The sequence below is a fragment of the Desmodus rotundus genome, chromosome 3 (assembly GCF_022682495.2).
Source record: "Desmodus rotundus isolate HL8 chromosome 3, HLdesRot8A.1, whole genome shotgun sequence".
Lineage (NCBI taxonomy): Eukaryota > Metazoa > Chordata > Mammalia > Chiroptera > Phyllostomidae > Desmodus > Desmodus rotundus.
This window is the reverse complement of record NC_071389.1, coordinates 104,119,331-104,135,559: the sequence shown is the minus strand read 5'-3', so window position 1 is coordinate 104,135,559 and position 16,229 is coordinate 104,119,331. Positions and strand designations below refer to the sequence as shown.

At 39.5% G+C, this 16,229-nt stretch overlaps 1 protein-coding gene across 9 annotated transcripts in view; it reads left to right on the top strand.

The window, feature by feature from the left end:
* Window positions 1–16,229, top strand: part of FRY (FRY microtubule binding protein) — a 540,327-nt gene that overhangs the window by 343,113 nt on the left and 180,985 nt on the right. For all 9 annotated transcript variants that reach the window (XM_024580787.4, XM_053920706.2, XM_053920710.2 and 6 more), the window contains 9 exons: window positions 1,375–1,633; window positions 2,956–3,138; window positions 5,276–5,362; window positions 7,364–7,623; window positions 7,939–8,128; window positions 8,717–8,841; window positions 10,920–10,977; window positions 11,870–11,961; window positions 12,682–12,854. In XM_024580787.4, the coding sequence (XP_024436555.2) occupies window positions 1,375–1,633; window positions 2,956–3,138; window positions 5,276–5,362; window positions 7,364–7,623; window positions 7,939–8,128; window positions 8,717–8,841; window positions 10,920–10,977; window positions 11,870–11,961; window positions 12,682–12,854 (1,427 nt within the window). The remainder of the gene's footprint in view (window positions 1–1,374; window positions 1,634–2,955; window positions 3,139–5,275; window positions 5,363–7,363; window positions 7,624–7,938; window positions 8,129–8,716; window positions 8,842–10,919; window positions 10,978–11,869; window positions 11,962–12,681; window positions 12,855–16,229) is intronic.

Below are 16,229 nucleotides of genomic sequence, written 5' to 3'. Positions count from 1 at the left end.
CTAACTCACTGCAGTGACCTCCTGGCTGGCCTTTGCCCTCAGTCTCATTGCTTTTCCAAGGCATCCTCCCTATTTCTGCCTGTTTTTTCTCAGATGTGAATTAATCATGTTACACTTGCAACTTTCAGGATGTGTTCATTTTCTTCTAATGATAACAGCCAACATTTTACTGAGTGCTTACCACATGTTATCTGTGGTGCTAAACCCTGCTCACAGATCCTCTCAATGAACCTCACAACATGTTTGTGAGATGCCGGGACAGTTATTGTCTCCACTTTCCAAATGAGATTCTGAGGCTTGAAAAGATGAGGTAAGTAGCATGAGGTCACATGGCTAATGAGTAACAGAAGGAAGACACTGGTTTAGGCACTCTGATTGCAGGGCACATACACTTAACTCCTTCCCTGCTGTATTGCCTACCCGGGTAGTCCGCAGACCTCTGAGGTGCCCCTGCTTCTTCTCCAGCAATGTCTTACACAGCGCCCTACCCAGTAGACACAGTCATGCTGAGCTCCATTCCCTGAGGGCTGTATGCAGTGAATACAGTGCCTGAAAAGCATTTGTTTATTGAATAAATGAATGAAAGAATCTATAAAGCATTATGTTAACTACAATTTCCCATACCAATGTTGAGATTTAATGTAGGTTAAATTCAGAAATACACTGATACTCTTCAGAAGACTAGCACATGGTTGTCAGCCTTTGCACTACCAACATTTTGGACCAGCTAATTCTTTGTCATAGGGAGTTGTCCTGTGCACTCTAGGATGTTTATCAGCATCCCTGCCTTATACTTGCTAGAAAGATGCCAGTAATACTCTCTAACGTGTGATAACCAGCAACATCAGCATCTCCTCTGACAAGCAAATATCCTTTGGGGGCCAAACCAGTTAAGGACACTTGGCCCAACTTTTAATTGCTCATTTTCACTAAGTCCCTTCGTTTCTCTAGTAATTAGGTTTTTTATCCTTAAAAGTGGTAGGTTTTGATACTACCTACCAAATACCTACCTTTTTGATATTCTGTAGTCAATAATGTATCAAAAAGTCTTCACAAAAAGCTAAATGCCACGTGGTATCTTACATTGCGTTCTGAAGCAGAAAAATGACACTAATAGAAAACTGGTGAAATCTGAATAAACTCTGTACTTTAGTTAATAGCATTGTCTAATGTTAACTTCTTAGTTTTGATAAGACTTCCATGGTTATATAAAATGTTGATGTTAGTGTTGCTGAGTGAAGAATATAATAACATATTACGGGAGGGTGACCCATTTTCAGTCACAAGTAAAAGCAGAGCCCTGTAGTAGATCCTTCATAGATCTAGAAGAAAAGTTAATGAAGTATGATTTTATTGTGTTTGCTCATTTCACAGGCTCTCTATTCACATGGATGATGAACTGCGTCATATTGCACAAAATTCTCTCCAGGGTTTGCTGGTTGACTTTCCAGACTGGAGGGAAGATGTCTTGTTTGGTTTCACCACCTTCCTGCTACGGGAAGTAAATGACATGCATCACAGCCTCCTGGACTCCTCCCTGAAGTTGCTGCTCCAGCTGCTCACCCAGTGGAAGCTGGTCATTCAAACTCAAGGAAAAGTCTACGAGCAAGCCAACAAAATCAGAAATGCAGAGGTGATGTTCACACTCTTCCCACCGATTTATATGTATGTGAGTAAGTTGTAGCTCAGAGAACCTTGGGAGTTCTTAAGTTTCAGCTACGCTGGAACTTTTCTCCTGAGTGGTGGCCCTTATTTTTCCATCTGCCTAAATTGTGACCAAGAAACTCAAGGTGCACATGTGCCACATCAGGTTAGACTTGTTAACATCAACAAGGCCTTTTAGGGAGTAGAAAATTTTTTCAGAGAATTATGATTATAAATGTGTTTGTAAGAGCAAATAACAGTAAGATAGGGAGATAGAGCTGGATTATGGATATGGATATAAAAGTTAGCTGCCCACCAGGGTGTTTTCATAGGCCGCAGCATACTGGCTGTGTTGTCCAATCTCCACAGAGAAAAAAAAAATCAGCCTGTGGTTTCTTTATTCTTTCATGCCTCAATCCTGAATGGTAAAACGTCATAAAAACATTTTGGAGAGCCAGGTTGCCAGAGGGGAACCTGGACAGTGCTGGCGTGGCATTGGCAAGAGCAGATGGAGAAGGGGGTCTAGGTAGAGAAGAGCATAACTGAGAGTCTGAGGAGTGTGGAGGTTCAAGGAAGTACCCTTGTATCTAGGAATCAGCCAGGATGCCAGGTGTGCTGACCTCAGTGATGAGGTCAAGATCATTCGCCTTCCTTGTATTCTACACATGCCAAAAGATGATAAGTTGAAAAACTTATATAAGGATAAGGATAAGGATAAACTTATATAAGGATAACATATACTCGTAAAAAGAAAACTGAAATGAAAGTGGAATCTGTCCTGCAGTCTGGCTCCCATTTGTTTAGACTCACTTGGTTGTGGTTTGGGAATGTCCAGAACCCATGTCATAAATATTCAAAACCTAGATTAGAATCTAACACACAAAAAAGGAAGCAAGTCTAATTAGAAAGTAAGTGTTTGAAAATTCAATTTAATTGCATCTCAAAGTTTATAGAGAACTTAAGTAAAAACAAATTAGGCCACTTTGATTAAATACATAGAGTAATTTTGAATAGTATGGATGGAGGCAGTTTTGTTTTTATTAATGTGTTAATAGCATTTGAAAAATTATTTCTTATCACAGATAACAGATGGTTGATAGTATCCCAAAGTAACAATGGACCTAAAAACAAATAGGGATTGATGACATTTCATGAATAGTAATGAATTTATAGACATGTCTGGACCTGAGCTGTTGTAATTTATTTTAATTATCACAAGGTTCAATGTGCCCCACAACATACATATAAGGGTAGTTTCTTCTTCCACTGTTGTTTTTCTGAATGGAGAATGTTGTTCTTATTGTATGACAGTTGATTGCAAATGGCTCCAGCCACCGCATGCAGTCGGAACGAGGTCCCCACTGCAGTGTCCTTCATGCCGTGGAAGGCTTTGCTCTGGTTTTGCTCTGCAGTTTCCAGGTGGCCACACGCAAACTGTCCGTTTTAATACTCAAGGAGATCCGCACCTTATTTCTTGCCCTGGGTCAGCCTGAGGTATGGATTATTCTTCCAAATTCTCCAATCATTTCTTTCAATGACTTTGAAGTTTAGATTAAAAGTTGTAAATGATGTATTACTATTTTATATTCTGTTGTGTCACACATGATGTCAACAAATAATTTTTGTGATGTGTTTTTAATTATGAAATAACACTTTTAATTTCTATTCTGTGAACAGTAGAAAAACCCATTTATGATTCTCTAAGAGATGGTGCTTGTAAAAAAGTAAACAATTTTAACATTAGGTTATAGGTCATTTGCCTCCATTAATGTTCAGTGTATATCAAATTAAGCACACTCTATTACATTTATACTAGAGAAAAAAGAAAATACTATCAAGAAAATAATGCATACCATTTAAAATGATTAGGATATAAACAGTCTAGCTAACAGAAAGTCATTTAATTTTTATAACAGTAGAGAAATGGCATCCCAAGAAAATGTAGCCCTTTAAGATGGGAGAAGTAAGGCCATGACCAAGTGCCCTAGACTCCCGCTGACCTCCCGCCCTCAGTCAAGTACACCCTTGTTCACGTGTCCATGGCCTAAAGGCACAGGCGGCCATACCCCAGGCATGAAGCAGCGAAAGAAAGGCCAGCTTTTTATGCCACTACTTCTTTAGAAAAATGGTACTTTTCATTTTCTTGTTTTAAAACACTGGTCTTGGTTTATGATCCTCAAAATGGTCATTGTCTTTATAAAATATTTTTAAATCCATCACAGTCCTTATTTACATTTCTTCAGATAGCTATCTGATATATTTTGGGACCATGCCTCTATCTAGTAAAATGGATCTCTGAGACATGCTATATTTCGGTAAACCTCTATTAAGTCTCCAATTATGATAGTAGTCATAATAATAATTACCATGTACACTGCAGCCTAAGTGTTCTACACACATATTATCTTGGTTAACCCTCACGAAAACCTACGAATAAGTATTGTTATTACCCCAAAGTACAGACACCCTGACTGAGGTTTGGGAGGTTAGAAGCCTTACAACCAACAGCTAGGACATGACAGAGCCAGGATTCAAAGCCAGATACAGATGCTTGTAAAGCACCACGTTTGTAACTGCTGTTCTGTCAGACTGGTAGGGACGTTTCTCATACGCTGCTTTCTCTAACCAATCATGCCTCTTTGGACACCATTCTCATTCTGAAATGATTCTCATACATGAAAAAGACATTGCAAGGCTTTTCTATAAGGCTTCTAAGTAAACATATATCTGAGTTTTTATATATCTGAGTTTCTTTATAATAAAGAATGGCAAACATCCACATATTTATATATAGTACATATATGCATGTGTGCATATATGTAATGTGTGTATTTACATACACGTGTACATATATTACATATATGTGTGTGCACATATATTTACGTGTGGGTGTATGTATGTGCGCGCTAATCATGTAGAAGAAGGGATTAAGAAGTACAAATTGGCAGTTACAAAATAGTCACGGGGATGTAAAGTACAGCACAGGGAATATAGTCAATAATATTCTAATAACTATGTGTGGTGCCATGTGGGTACTTGAAATAGCAGGAGGACCACGTTGTAAAGTATATGATTGTGATACTTTCTCTCCTGCCCATTCCAATTTGCTTCTTTTATCAAATAGCTGTATACCACATAGATACCACAGAGAGTATGTGCTCAGTTTCCAATGTGGGTTTTGAGGGGACTAAATCAGTCACAGTCAACAATTATCAGTTCTTTTAGCAAGTAAGTGATTTCAGTAAGCAGCATTTTAGAGGTCTGGCAAAGCATATTCTCGTGGGATTTCCGCTCCTTAAAATAATGGCAACACCAGTGCTGCAGTGAATATTGTCTGGTCCTGGCGTTTAGATCCTTGTACACATGAATGAGATTTTGAAATTTAGGTACAAGTCTTTTCAATGCAGTGTGAAATGGGAGCCCCAATTATCTTCCCACTGAAATTTGAAAGACTCAACTCAGAAGCATGGAAAGTTTTAGCCACTGCCTTTCACCATCTTGACACTCAGTTTTCTGTGAGAAAACCTTGTCACTATTTTGCAGGCTGTTCTGCTTCATGTACTAGAAAGGGAGTGGGCTGGAGGGAAGGATTTACTTTCCCACAGAGAGTAACCGCCTCCCCTTTGTACAGGACGATGACAGGCCCATGATTGATATCATGGATCAGCTAAGTCCTTCCATTCTCGAAAGTTTCGTTCATGTGGCAGTTTCAGAATCGGTAAGTTCACACTTGATTCTATTGCTAGTCATTCTTGAGTATAAGCTCTGGACCTATTGGAAAAAGAGGGACAAAGAAAAATGATGTGAAAGAATTTAGAGGGTAATATCAGGTTAATACACTGATACAAAAGCACTTAGGAAAACAAGTTCATTTTCAAATACTGGCTCAGGAGAGACATTCAGATAAATTTCAAACAAAATTTGAGCCTTAAGTATTGAAATAATATTTTGAAAACTACAATTTCAAGAATTGCTCAAGCTTCTTTAAGAAAATTAATTCACATTATTTATTGTACTTCACACTATATGTAGCTTATATTTACAGGGTGCTTTTACAGTTTATAAGTTGCTTTCACATTTATTATCTTTTGACCCTCATAATTATCAAAACTCAAAAACATTAAGGAGCAGCGGGCCATAGTCGCACAGAAGGAAGTGTTAGTGTCTGGACTTGACCTTAATTAGACTTGGACTCTAGTAGAGCTTTATCTGTTACACAGATACATTCTTCTCTATAAAGCGCCTATTGGCAGCTTTCAATTTCCTAAACAAGTAGAAGAGAAACTGACACAGATTTTAATTATTTGGGTTTTTTAAAAAAATCAGTACAGTGCAGTAATGGAACATGGACTAATTTCAGCTCCATAGCTGAAGAGCGGCAGGACAATCCCGACTGCTTGGATACTCCACACGGCCAGTGCATTGTGCATTCCTGTCAAATGACTATAAAGGGAAACAAAATTAATTGACAAATAGCTATGAGTGATTACAAAACCTAAAGATGCTTGTGAGTTTTTGTGGCCTTTTCTAACTAAAACTGAACACAGATCCCTATTTTTAGTAGCCTTATCCTTGCTATGGTCGTGATAATGATGACTACAGCTGTGAGCCATGCAGCACAGACTAACTGCTGCTTTTAGAAATTCAGATTGCTTAGACATGCATGGAATGGAAGAGTCAAGCGTAATTGTTTTGTACACATATCTTATCTCCCTGCAGGTTATATTTTACTTGTGTGATTTTTTTTCTGTGTTTATCATAGTCAAAACCTTGAGCCAGGTTAACTAGGTCAGCAACTCTGCACTTCAAGAGATGCACGGGAAGGGAGGTGGGGGGAGGAGCAGTGCCTGCTCTGTGCCAGGTGTTCTTACAGCCCTTACCTTGTGTAATTCACCTAGAAGGTCCAGTGAGAGCAGCATTGTAATCCCTAAGTCATAAATGAAGCACTCAGGAGTGTCTGGTGGTTTTCCCAGGCCACAGGTTTTGTGTAGAGCCGGGGCTGGAATCTCTCCTGGCCCATTAACCATTGAGGACACTGGTGGAGCTCTCTGACCCATGGGAACTCCTAGACCCAGGAGAGAAAATGGACCACTTTAAATGCCTAACAAACGTGAAGGCAATTTTCTCTCCTGGCATAACAACTCCATCATTTCAAACTTTGATATTCTGGGCTTAAAAGAAAATGAAATATAAGAACTTATTTGATAGATCTTTCGAAATATTTAGAATGTGTTATTTTGGCTTGATGTCATAGGACAAGAATAAATAGGTATCTTACCTTAAAAATCATCAAGAAAATGCCCTTCATAAAAGTATAAATATATAATCTAATTATAAGGAGTTAAAAGCACATTATGAATCTCAAAGATTAATAACTTTTCAGAATTTTAAAATGACAAATCTATGGCCAAGTTTGAATTAACTAATGCCACGTGTTTGTTCAACAACTATTTAGTGAGTGGCATCTGTGTACCAATGCACAATGTCGTGTAACATTAGAGCTACACAAAGTACAGCCCCTGTCCTTGACCTCTGCACTTGGGCTGCCTGTCATCTATCTTGGGAAGCAGTTATGACTTCAAACCAAGGTCCTGTGTGGTAGGGGCGAGAGGAGGTATCAGTTACAGCATGGCCCATTGCAGAGGTGGCCAGGAAAAGCCATAATGAAGACCTGGAGTTTACAGTGTGGTGTTGACTCATTACCCACTTGCACCTGCAGGCCACCTTGCCACTGACCCACAGCGTAGATCTTCAGTGGTTGGTGGAGTGGAATGCAGTCCTGGTCAACAGCCATTACGATGTGAAGAGCCCGTCCCATGTCTGGATATTTGCTCAGTCTGTCAAAGACCCCTGGGTCCTCTGCCTGTTCAGTTTCCTGCGGCAGGAGAACTTGCCCAAGCACTGCCCCACGGCCCTCAGCTACGCCTGGCCCTATGCCTTCACTCGGCTCCAGTCAGTCATGCCTCTGGTGGACCCCAAGTAAGGGATCTTCGTGCCTCCCTCTGTTTTGCTTCTCATCATTTTCCCTCTTACATTTTTATTTCATACAAGAGATTAGAATAATTGTTTTTCTCCTGTAATAACCAATGTAATTGTCTGAGTATAGAATCTTGGACCTTACTGGTGAAAATGTTCTGGAAGTTCTTTCTATTCAGCTTCCCACCCAGTAGTGACCTTCCCTTTCTGGACAGTCCTTGACAGATAGCTCTTCATCTCTGTTTGAGCACTCTGTGGAATCTTTACTCATAAGTGGTATTTAAAATCCAGAACTTGTTTTTAACTCCATATTTCTAGTAGCCCAATTAATGCCAAGAAAACCAGCACTGCCGGCAGTGGAGACAACTGTGTTACCTTGTGGAGAAATTACCTGATTCTTTGCTTTGGAGTTGCAAAGCCCAGTATCATGAGCCCAGGACACTTAAGAGCTTCGACTCCAGAAATAATGGCGACCACACCTGATGGTACAGTGAGCTACGATAACAAGGTGATGTAATATGCTTCAGAAGAATTATTCTGTAAGGTTTTTCTTAGCTTCTTTGTCTAGAGTTCACAGTGCACACTGCACTATACTTGCTATCTGGAGTACATGGGATCGGATTTTCTACACGTTCCTAAATTCCACTGAGTGTTTATGTGCACAGTTTATTATTCCTCCGTGACAAGTGGGCAGCGGAAGATAAAGAGAAGCGAGTAAACTTAAGACCGTAGTGACTTGTGTTTATTAGTGCCCTGAGGTCTCGTTCATGTCCTACATACCACATGTCTGTCACTCCTTACCTTTAAACCATGTCTTGTTAACTTACTATGTTAAAGATAAGTTTTGTAGATTTAATTTGCTTGTTTATAAGAAACTATTATAATAAAAAAGTTCTTTAGAATTTGTGTCCCAGATGGGAAATGCATTCACTGTGCTGTATTAAAATGTATAGATTGTGTTATTTTTCCTGAAGTGTTGGCAGTGCCTTGGGAACTGGTTCAGAACTTTGAAACTGTTGTGATGGAATCACCATTTGATTAAAGGAAGCATCCGTTATCATGTGACCTCTTTTTCACTTTAATCAATTTGTTGCAGGCCACAGGCACCCCGTCGGTGGGAGTACTGTTAAAGCAGTTGGTGCCTTTGATGAGACTAGAGGGCATTGAGATCACAGAGTCCTTAGTTTTAGGATTTGGAAGAACAAATTCCCTGGTTTTCAGGTACAGTAGTTTTAATATGTCGTTGTAAATTTATGTGTGCTGCCACTGCCCTGGCGTCTGTTTACAGAACAAGTCTGACTTGCTGATGACGAGTGCCTGCAGTCTCCCGTGTCCACTGCTGACGTGCACGAAACAAGCACTGCTTGCAGCTGCCTACGTTTCACTTTTCATCATTGCAACTTTGACTTTACCTCTCAGATTTTATCTCACTTGTAGGCTTTGTTTTCAATAATTGTAAAAACAATTCAGTGTCAATCCCCAGTTAACCAGACTGTCCAGAGGCTTTAAGGTCACAATAAGGAGTGTCTGCTTATCAGCCATTTCTGCAACTGGCCCTCAAGGTTTAAGCACTGGCAGAACTGACTTAGGGGTGACCTGTTACACTAGTGGACCTTCCTATAAAATGCTTTACCTGCCTTAATAGAACCATCATATCTCACTTTCTGGATTCCTTACCCATTTCACACCTTTAATGAAACAACCATGCTACCTGAGAAATTGTCAAGGCCTTTTGAAAGGGCCATTATAAAACGTTAGTTGGGCTGCCTCTGATGACTTTAGCTAATCAGGAAGGCCTACAAGGACAAATAAAATCTCACAGTTTTCATGCAAATACAAGAGAGAGCTCCAAGCATCAACAAGAAACCTTATTTGAAAAATAAAGATTAATGAGACATCTTAGAGGCAACTGAAAAAAATCGGTTACATTATTTATGCAGAGTAAGATTTTATCCTTAGAAAAAGTAATTTTAAGTTCTGATTCCTGAATGCCAGTTAACTAGAGCTTCACTACTTATTTATTAGCTAAGACAAGGCATCATGTAGAAATACTACAAGAAGATGACAGAAACAATTCCTGGAATTTCCGAACATTCTTTCCCAAAGAACCCAAGGCTTCTTTGCATATCTCTTCCTCTTAGTATTATTCCTTAGGGGAAGTAACTTATGCATCTTACTAGCTACATAGATCTGGGCCTCAGTTTCCTCCCCTGTAAAATTGTTACAATCAATAAAAATGAAGTGTATCTCTCTAATAAAATTAAGAAAAATTAGTATAATTATATAATCTATCTCATAGATTTATTAAGAAGATTAAATATTAAAATGCACATAGGAAATATTTGATAAATGTTTGCTTTTAGATAGGAATCTATTAATAGTATTTCTATATCTTTGATGAAAAAAATTCCAGCATCTGTATATTGGAAAAATCTGGAATGGAACACAGGCTTTCTATATCTCGGTGCAGAATCCAATAGAGTTTCCTTCCTATCTTTGGATTTCCCTGGATAGTGGTTTCTAATAGCACAAAATATTCTACCAGAAAATACAAGGTTTTTAGACATGGAGCAGGCTATGGACAAAATACCTACCAATAGGCTAGATCTCATAATTTTGTTTTGGACATAATGGGGACTGGTAAAGTATATACATGTAATATGAAACCTATATTAACATGATCAAACTTTTATTTTTACTACCCAAGAGAAAGAAAGGTTTTGATGACAACCTCATTACTGTAGTACTTGCCATATTTGCATTTGCCATATAGTACAAATAAAGGAATTTCTCTCTGCAGTTTGAAAAAGCCTTCATTTTAGAATCAACTATCAGTCATTCCCCTGAGCACAGATCCCAAAGGCAGTGCTGTGGTAATTGCACCCATCTCTTGTACTCTAATCAGACTGAACATTTCTGTACAGAAGCTCAGTTCCCTTTATCTTCAGGTCCACAGTGTAGTAAAATGCTTTGAATTTAGAAAGTTCCTGCAAAATATTGTTAATTGTTCAGACAGGGTTTTTGCTATAGTGGTCTCTAGAACATTAAATCAAAATCAAGTCAACAAGTGCATTGAGCCAAAATTTTACACACAGCACTGGAATTAATACCAATAGTACAAGTATAGGCCAATACCTACCGTGTTCACCACATGTTCAGGAAATGGAAAGGCCAGGGGAGATTCTGATGTCAGAAGCGAAGTGGAGAAGGCAAATGATTTAGGATTGAATGGACATGTTTGGTGACAAGTTTAGTGTCAATAATAATGAATTGTAAATGCTGACCTTTCTCCTCTGTAGAGAATTGGTAGAAGAACTTCATCCATTAATGAAAGAAGCTCTGGAACGAAGACCAGAGGTAATATTTTGAATTTAAATCATTAAGATACTTAGTTTATTTGGACATTGGTATAAAATTTAATCATACCCATGGTTTCCTCTAAAGAATGCAAACACCCCAACATGCTTTTAACATGGAATCTTAATATTTTAGATTTTTAAATTTTCATTATATTTCAATATTTGGCTATATAGTATGATTCCTACTTTAAAAGATTTTATGTCCTAAATTTATAAAAGCAAAACAACCAAAATAGTTGTCTATATATTAAGATATTACATTATTTTGCAGGAGGTTTGAGTTGATTGAATTTTGGTTTTTAGTTTGTTTACTTGTTTTTTCACAAGGAGTTGGTGATGGTCAACAATATTATTTGTTTCATCTGGCATATGAAGTATTTTCCTCACCATTATCTTCCCTGAATGAAGTCTGAAATGGATAAACTTTAATGTAGCAAGATTAAAAAAATGAAATGTAAACAAAGACAAAAAGGAGCTCCCCATAGAATAGATCAGATATGAGCAGTAACAAAAACCGAGCAGTTCAAGTGAGAACCTGTGAGCTCCGTGACCAGAATTGGTGGGAACATTTGTGGTCACTCTTCCTTTCTCCTGATTCAGATGCTCCAGTCCTTCCACAGACATTTGAGCACCTATGAATTGAGGCTTTTTCTGAACATTTATACCTTATAAATATGTATTGAGGCCACTGCCCTCGCATGATCTTTCTCTTACTCCTATAATAGCAAGCATTGTCTCTAAGGGTTAGGAAGGAAGAAAACTACATTTTGTCTTTTATCTTTAGAAAATTGGAAAGAACTGGGTTATACTTTTCTTCAAAAAAGTTTCCTAAAACAAAGATCCTATTGTCTTGCCCATATATATAAGTGATATAACTTTTTTCTGCACAGAACAAGAAACGCCGAGAACGGCGGGACTTGTTAAGACTACAGCTACTTCGAATTTTTGAACTTCTGGCTGATGCTGGTGTAATAAGTGACAGGTAGGGTGAAAATTCCCCTGAGTTGATCTCTGCTCACTACACTGGTCTACTTTTGTCTCTTTTAATTTTCTGTCTTTTTTTTAAATATATTTTATTGATTATGCTATTACAGTTGTCCCATTCCCCCCCTTCACTCCACTCCATCCTGCACACCCCCTCCCTCCCACATTCCCCCCCTATAGTTCATGTCCATGGGTCATACATATAAGCTCTTTGGCTTCTACATTTCCTACACTATTCTTACCCTCCCCCTGTCTATTTTCTACCTACCATTTATGCTACTTATTCTCTGTACCTTTCCCCCCTCTCTCCCCCTCCCACTCCCCTGTTGATAACCCTCCGTGTGATCTCCATTTCTGTGGTTCTATTCCTGTTCTAGTTGTTTGCTTAGTTTGCTTTTGTTTTTGTTTTAGGTGTGGTTGTTAATAACTGTGAGTTTGCCGTCATTTTTACTGTTCATATTTTTTATCTTCTTTTTCTTAGATAAATCCCTTTAACATTTCATATGTTTTCTGTCTTTTTTAAAGAAATACATTACCTTTAACTTTTACTCAGAAAAAGTCCAAAAAGCTTGTTTTTTTTCTTACTCTATTTATACCACTTATAGGTCAAAAACAAATGTAGTATATCAGTTCTGACAGTGAATCTTATTTTTTGTGAAGCATGTAACACTTTGACATGAAGACTGAGCATCTAAAATTTCATTTTCCTTTATTCCAGTACAAATGGAGCCTTAGAACGGGATACATTAGCTCTTGGAGCTTTGTTCTTAGAATATGTGGACCTGACCCGTATGCTGCTAGAAGCTGAAAATGATAAAGAAGTTGAAATTCTTAAAGATATCCGGGCACATTTTAGTGCTATGGTCGCCAACTTGATTCAGTGTGTTCCAGGTATAGTGATGCGTCACTGCAGGTTATTATACTTGAAAAATGATTTGTTCCAAAGGACTGTGCTTTCTAGTGACCCTCCTGGCCTGTGTGCAGGTATGGGGTGGGATTGTCGGTTTGTCTTGAAATACTTGGAAATGTACAGGAGGACAAATTGTAGTCACTCAGCACAAAGTTGGAAATAGAACAGTAGGAGTTAAATTTGACTTTGTGTTTGTTATTATTTCTATTCTTCATCTTGGTTCCCATGTGAAAATGAACTTATGAGATTTACACAGGAAGGAAGGAATTCAAAGGGAACAATCACAAGTGCTTCATTTTTTTCATTCTTCTGCTAATCCGTGACCATGTTTTAAAGTCTGTTTTGTCATTTCCCATTGCATGAAATATCTTTTTGTATCCCTTTACTTTTAATCTGTGTGTCTCTTCTGATCTGAAATGGTTTTCCTGTAGACAGCATACGTAAGGACCTTATTTCCTTACCCATTCAGCCACCCTATGTCTTTTGATTGGAACATTTAGTCCTTTTACATTTAAAGTAACTATTGATAAATATGTAGTTATTGCCATTTTATTAATTGTCTTCTGATTGTTTTTAAAGTTCTCTGTGCCTTTCTTGCTCTCTTCTCTTGTATTCTGATGGCTTTCTTGCCACGAAAGTGTTGTTTGGATTGCTTTCTCTTTATTTCTTGTGCATCTCTCATAGGTTTTTGGTCTGCAATTACCATGTGCTCCATATATACCAAGCTCTTTTTATAGCAGCCTATTTTAAGTTGGTGGTCATTTAACTTCAAACCCATTCTAAAATCTCTACTATATTTACCCCTACCCACATTTATGTTTTTGTCATTTTTTACCTCTTTTGTGAAATCTGTGAACTTGCAATCTCAGTATTATTTCTCTTGACTATCTAATCAACACATTATATAGAATTCTGGATAGCTTAGTAGATTATATTTTTGACAGAATTTTTTTACAGAAAGCAAATAGGTATGAAACATTCTCAGAGATCCAAGATGGATGTGGAATAGGTGGAAGCTATACTCACCTCCTCCCAGGACCAAACTGGAATTACAACTAAAATATAGAGCAATCAACCTGAATAACCAAATGAAGGTTATATCTTATAACCAAGGGTTTACAGAAGAAGCCACATCAAGACTGGTAGGAAGTATGGACATGCAAGAAGGGCTGCCCCTGCTCCCATGGCAGCAGCTAAGATTCCAGAGAGATATCTCACTTGCAAAGGTTCCCCTTGAGAAGCTTAGGGTCTTGACCCCAAGCCAGGCTTCCCAAAGCTGGGAAGAGCTGCCCACATAACACTGGCTATGAAAATCAGTGAAGATTCTGTCCATAAAGGAGAGACAGAGTCTGCTGGACACAGGCACCCTCTTAAAGGGCCAACACACAAAACCTCATTCACAGCCAGTCACCCTGGGCTCTGGTAGAGGGAGGACAGAGAAACTAGAGTTGTATGAGGAGAGACTGGGGTTTGTGGCTCTCGGACAGAGCTGAGGGGACAGCCACTGGTACTCCCTGAGCAGAGTTACTCTATTCACTGCAGATGCTATCTGTATTAGGTGGAGCACTCCCCTCCATATGCAGCTTGGGGGAAAGCAATAGCCACACCCTCTGGATTCCCTGTCAACCCACCCTGTAGAGCTCACACCTTGATGAAAACTCAGCTGCGTAGGCTTGGGTATAGAGGTGTGAGCCAACTCAGGGGGTGTCAGTGACTGAGTTTGTGGCTTTGGGTCAGGGCACTAGTCCCCCGACTTTCTTGTGAACATGACTGGTGTGTCCGCCTCACTGAAAATCCACTAGCCCCTCTTTCCAGACTCCCAGTAGCCCATTCTCTCAACTCTTGGTGGTTCCATGCTGCCAAAGTCTGAGAATAATCTGGAACAGACTGACTTGTGTGACTCTGGGAAGGTGGCCACACCCTGCACCTTCCCCAGAGACTGGCCAGCACCCACCCCTCTCCTGACTCCCAGCAGCCCCGCCCTGCTGAGATTAGGCTCCTGGCAGAATCTGGTATAGGCTGAGTTGTGTGTCTGGAGGATGGAGGAAATTTTTTTCTTGCACACCTGACCAGTATAGAGCCCTCCCTTCACACAGCCAAATCTTGCTCTGTTTTGGCCTGACAAACTCTGCTGGCCTCTCCTTGACAATTCCCTGTGACACCACCCCACCACAAATATATGCAAGCACCCAGCAGGTGGCAGCTAGACTTATTATACCCTAGGATATTTGCTAAGTGACCTCAGACTGGCACCAAGTTTCAACCTGTATAGATCTGGTGAACACTTCTCACCTATACTTGGTTACTCACTAAGAACCTATCCCATGCAACTTGAGTACCACCAGAGTCTTTTTCAGTGACTGAGCCAGCAGCCAGCAGACAGAGGCAGGTGGAGGCAAACCTCAGGGTTCCTTGGTACTTTTGCTGACCTGCTCCCAGGGTCCAAAGCTGGCAAAAGCCAGCCTTGGTGCAGAGCTTGATCCTTACCATGTGCATCCAAGCCCAGCAGAGGCAGCCACAAACTGTGGATTGCTTTGTAGCTACAAACAGGTTGCCACAGGCAGTGTCTGATATTGACCCTCCCAAGAGGCCCCAGAACCAACTCACCCAGTGGCCAGCTTCAGACATCATCAGAGCAGGATTCAATTAGCTTCACAAGTAACATGCCCAAAGGGAGACGTCAGCAGGAGCCAGACCCTGTTGAGGCAAATTCTGCTTCATGTGGTCAGTACCTGCACAGCACTTTATATACTGTAGTTATAACTTGATCCTCACAGTTAGCCAGCCTGAGGGTCAAACCCACACATGAATGAGCCCATAGCAACCAAGCCTTAATTACAACAGGAAGGACCACATAACCCACAAAAGGTCCATTCCTGGAGAACTCAGCACAGGTGATTGAGGAGACTGTCCCAGGGTCCCACAGGACACCTACTACATCAGGCCACCCCACCAAGACTGGGAGTCAAAGAAGTTCTACCTAATACATAGAAACAAACACTAAGAGGCAACCAAAATGGGAAAACAGAGAAACATGCCCCAAATGAAAGAACAGGAGAAATCTCCAAAACTGAGCTAAATGAAATGGAGGCAAGCAATTTACCAGATATAGAGTTCAAAACAGTGTTTAAAAGGATTCTGAAGGAACTTAGAATTACAACAACATAAAAAAGGGCATACAAACAATAAAAAATAACCAGTCAGAAATGAAGAATACAATGACTGAAGTGAAAAATACACTAGAAGAAATACACAGCAGGTTGGATGAAGCAAAGGATCAAATCAGTGATTTAGAAGACAAGGTAGCAGAACACACCCAATCAGAGCAGCAAAAAGAAAAAAGAATTTTAAAAAAA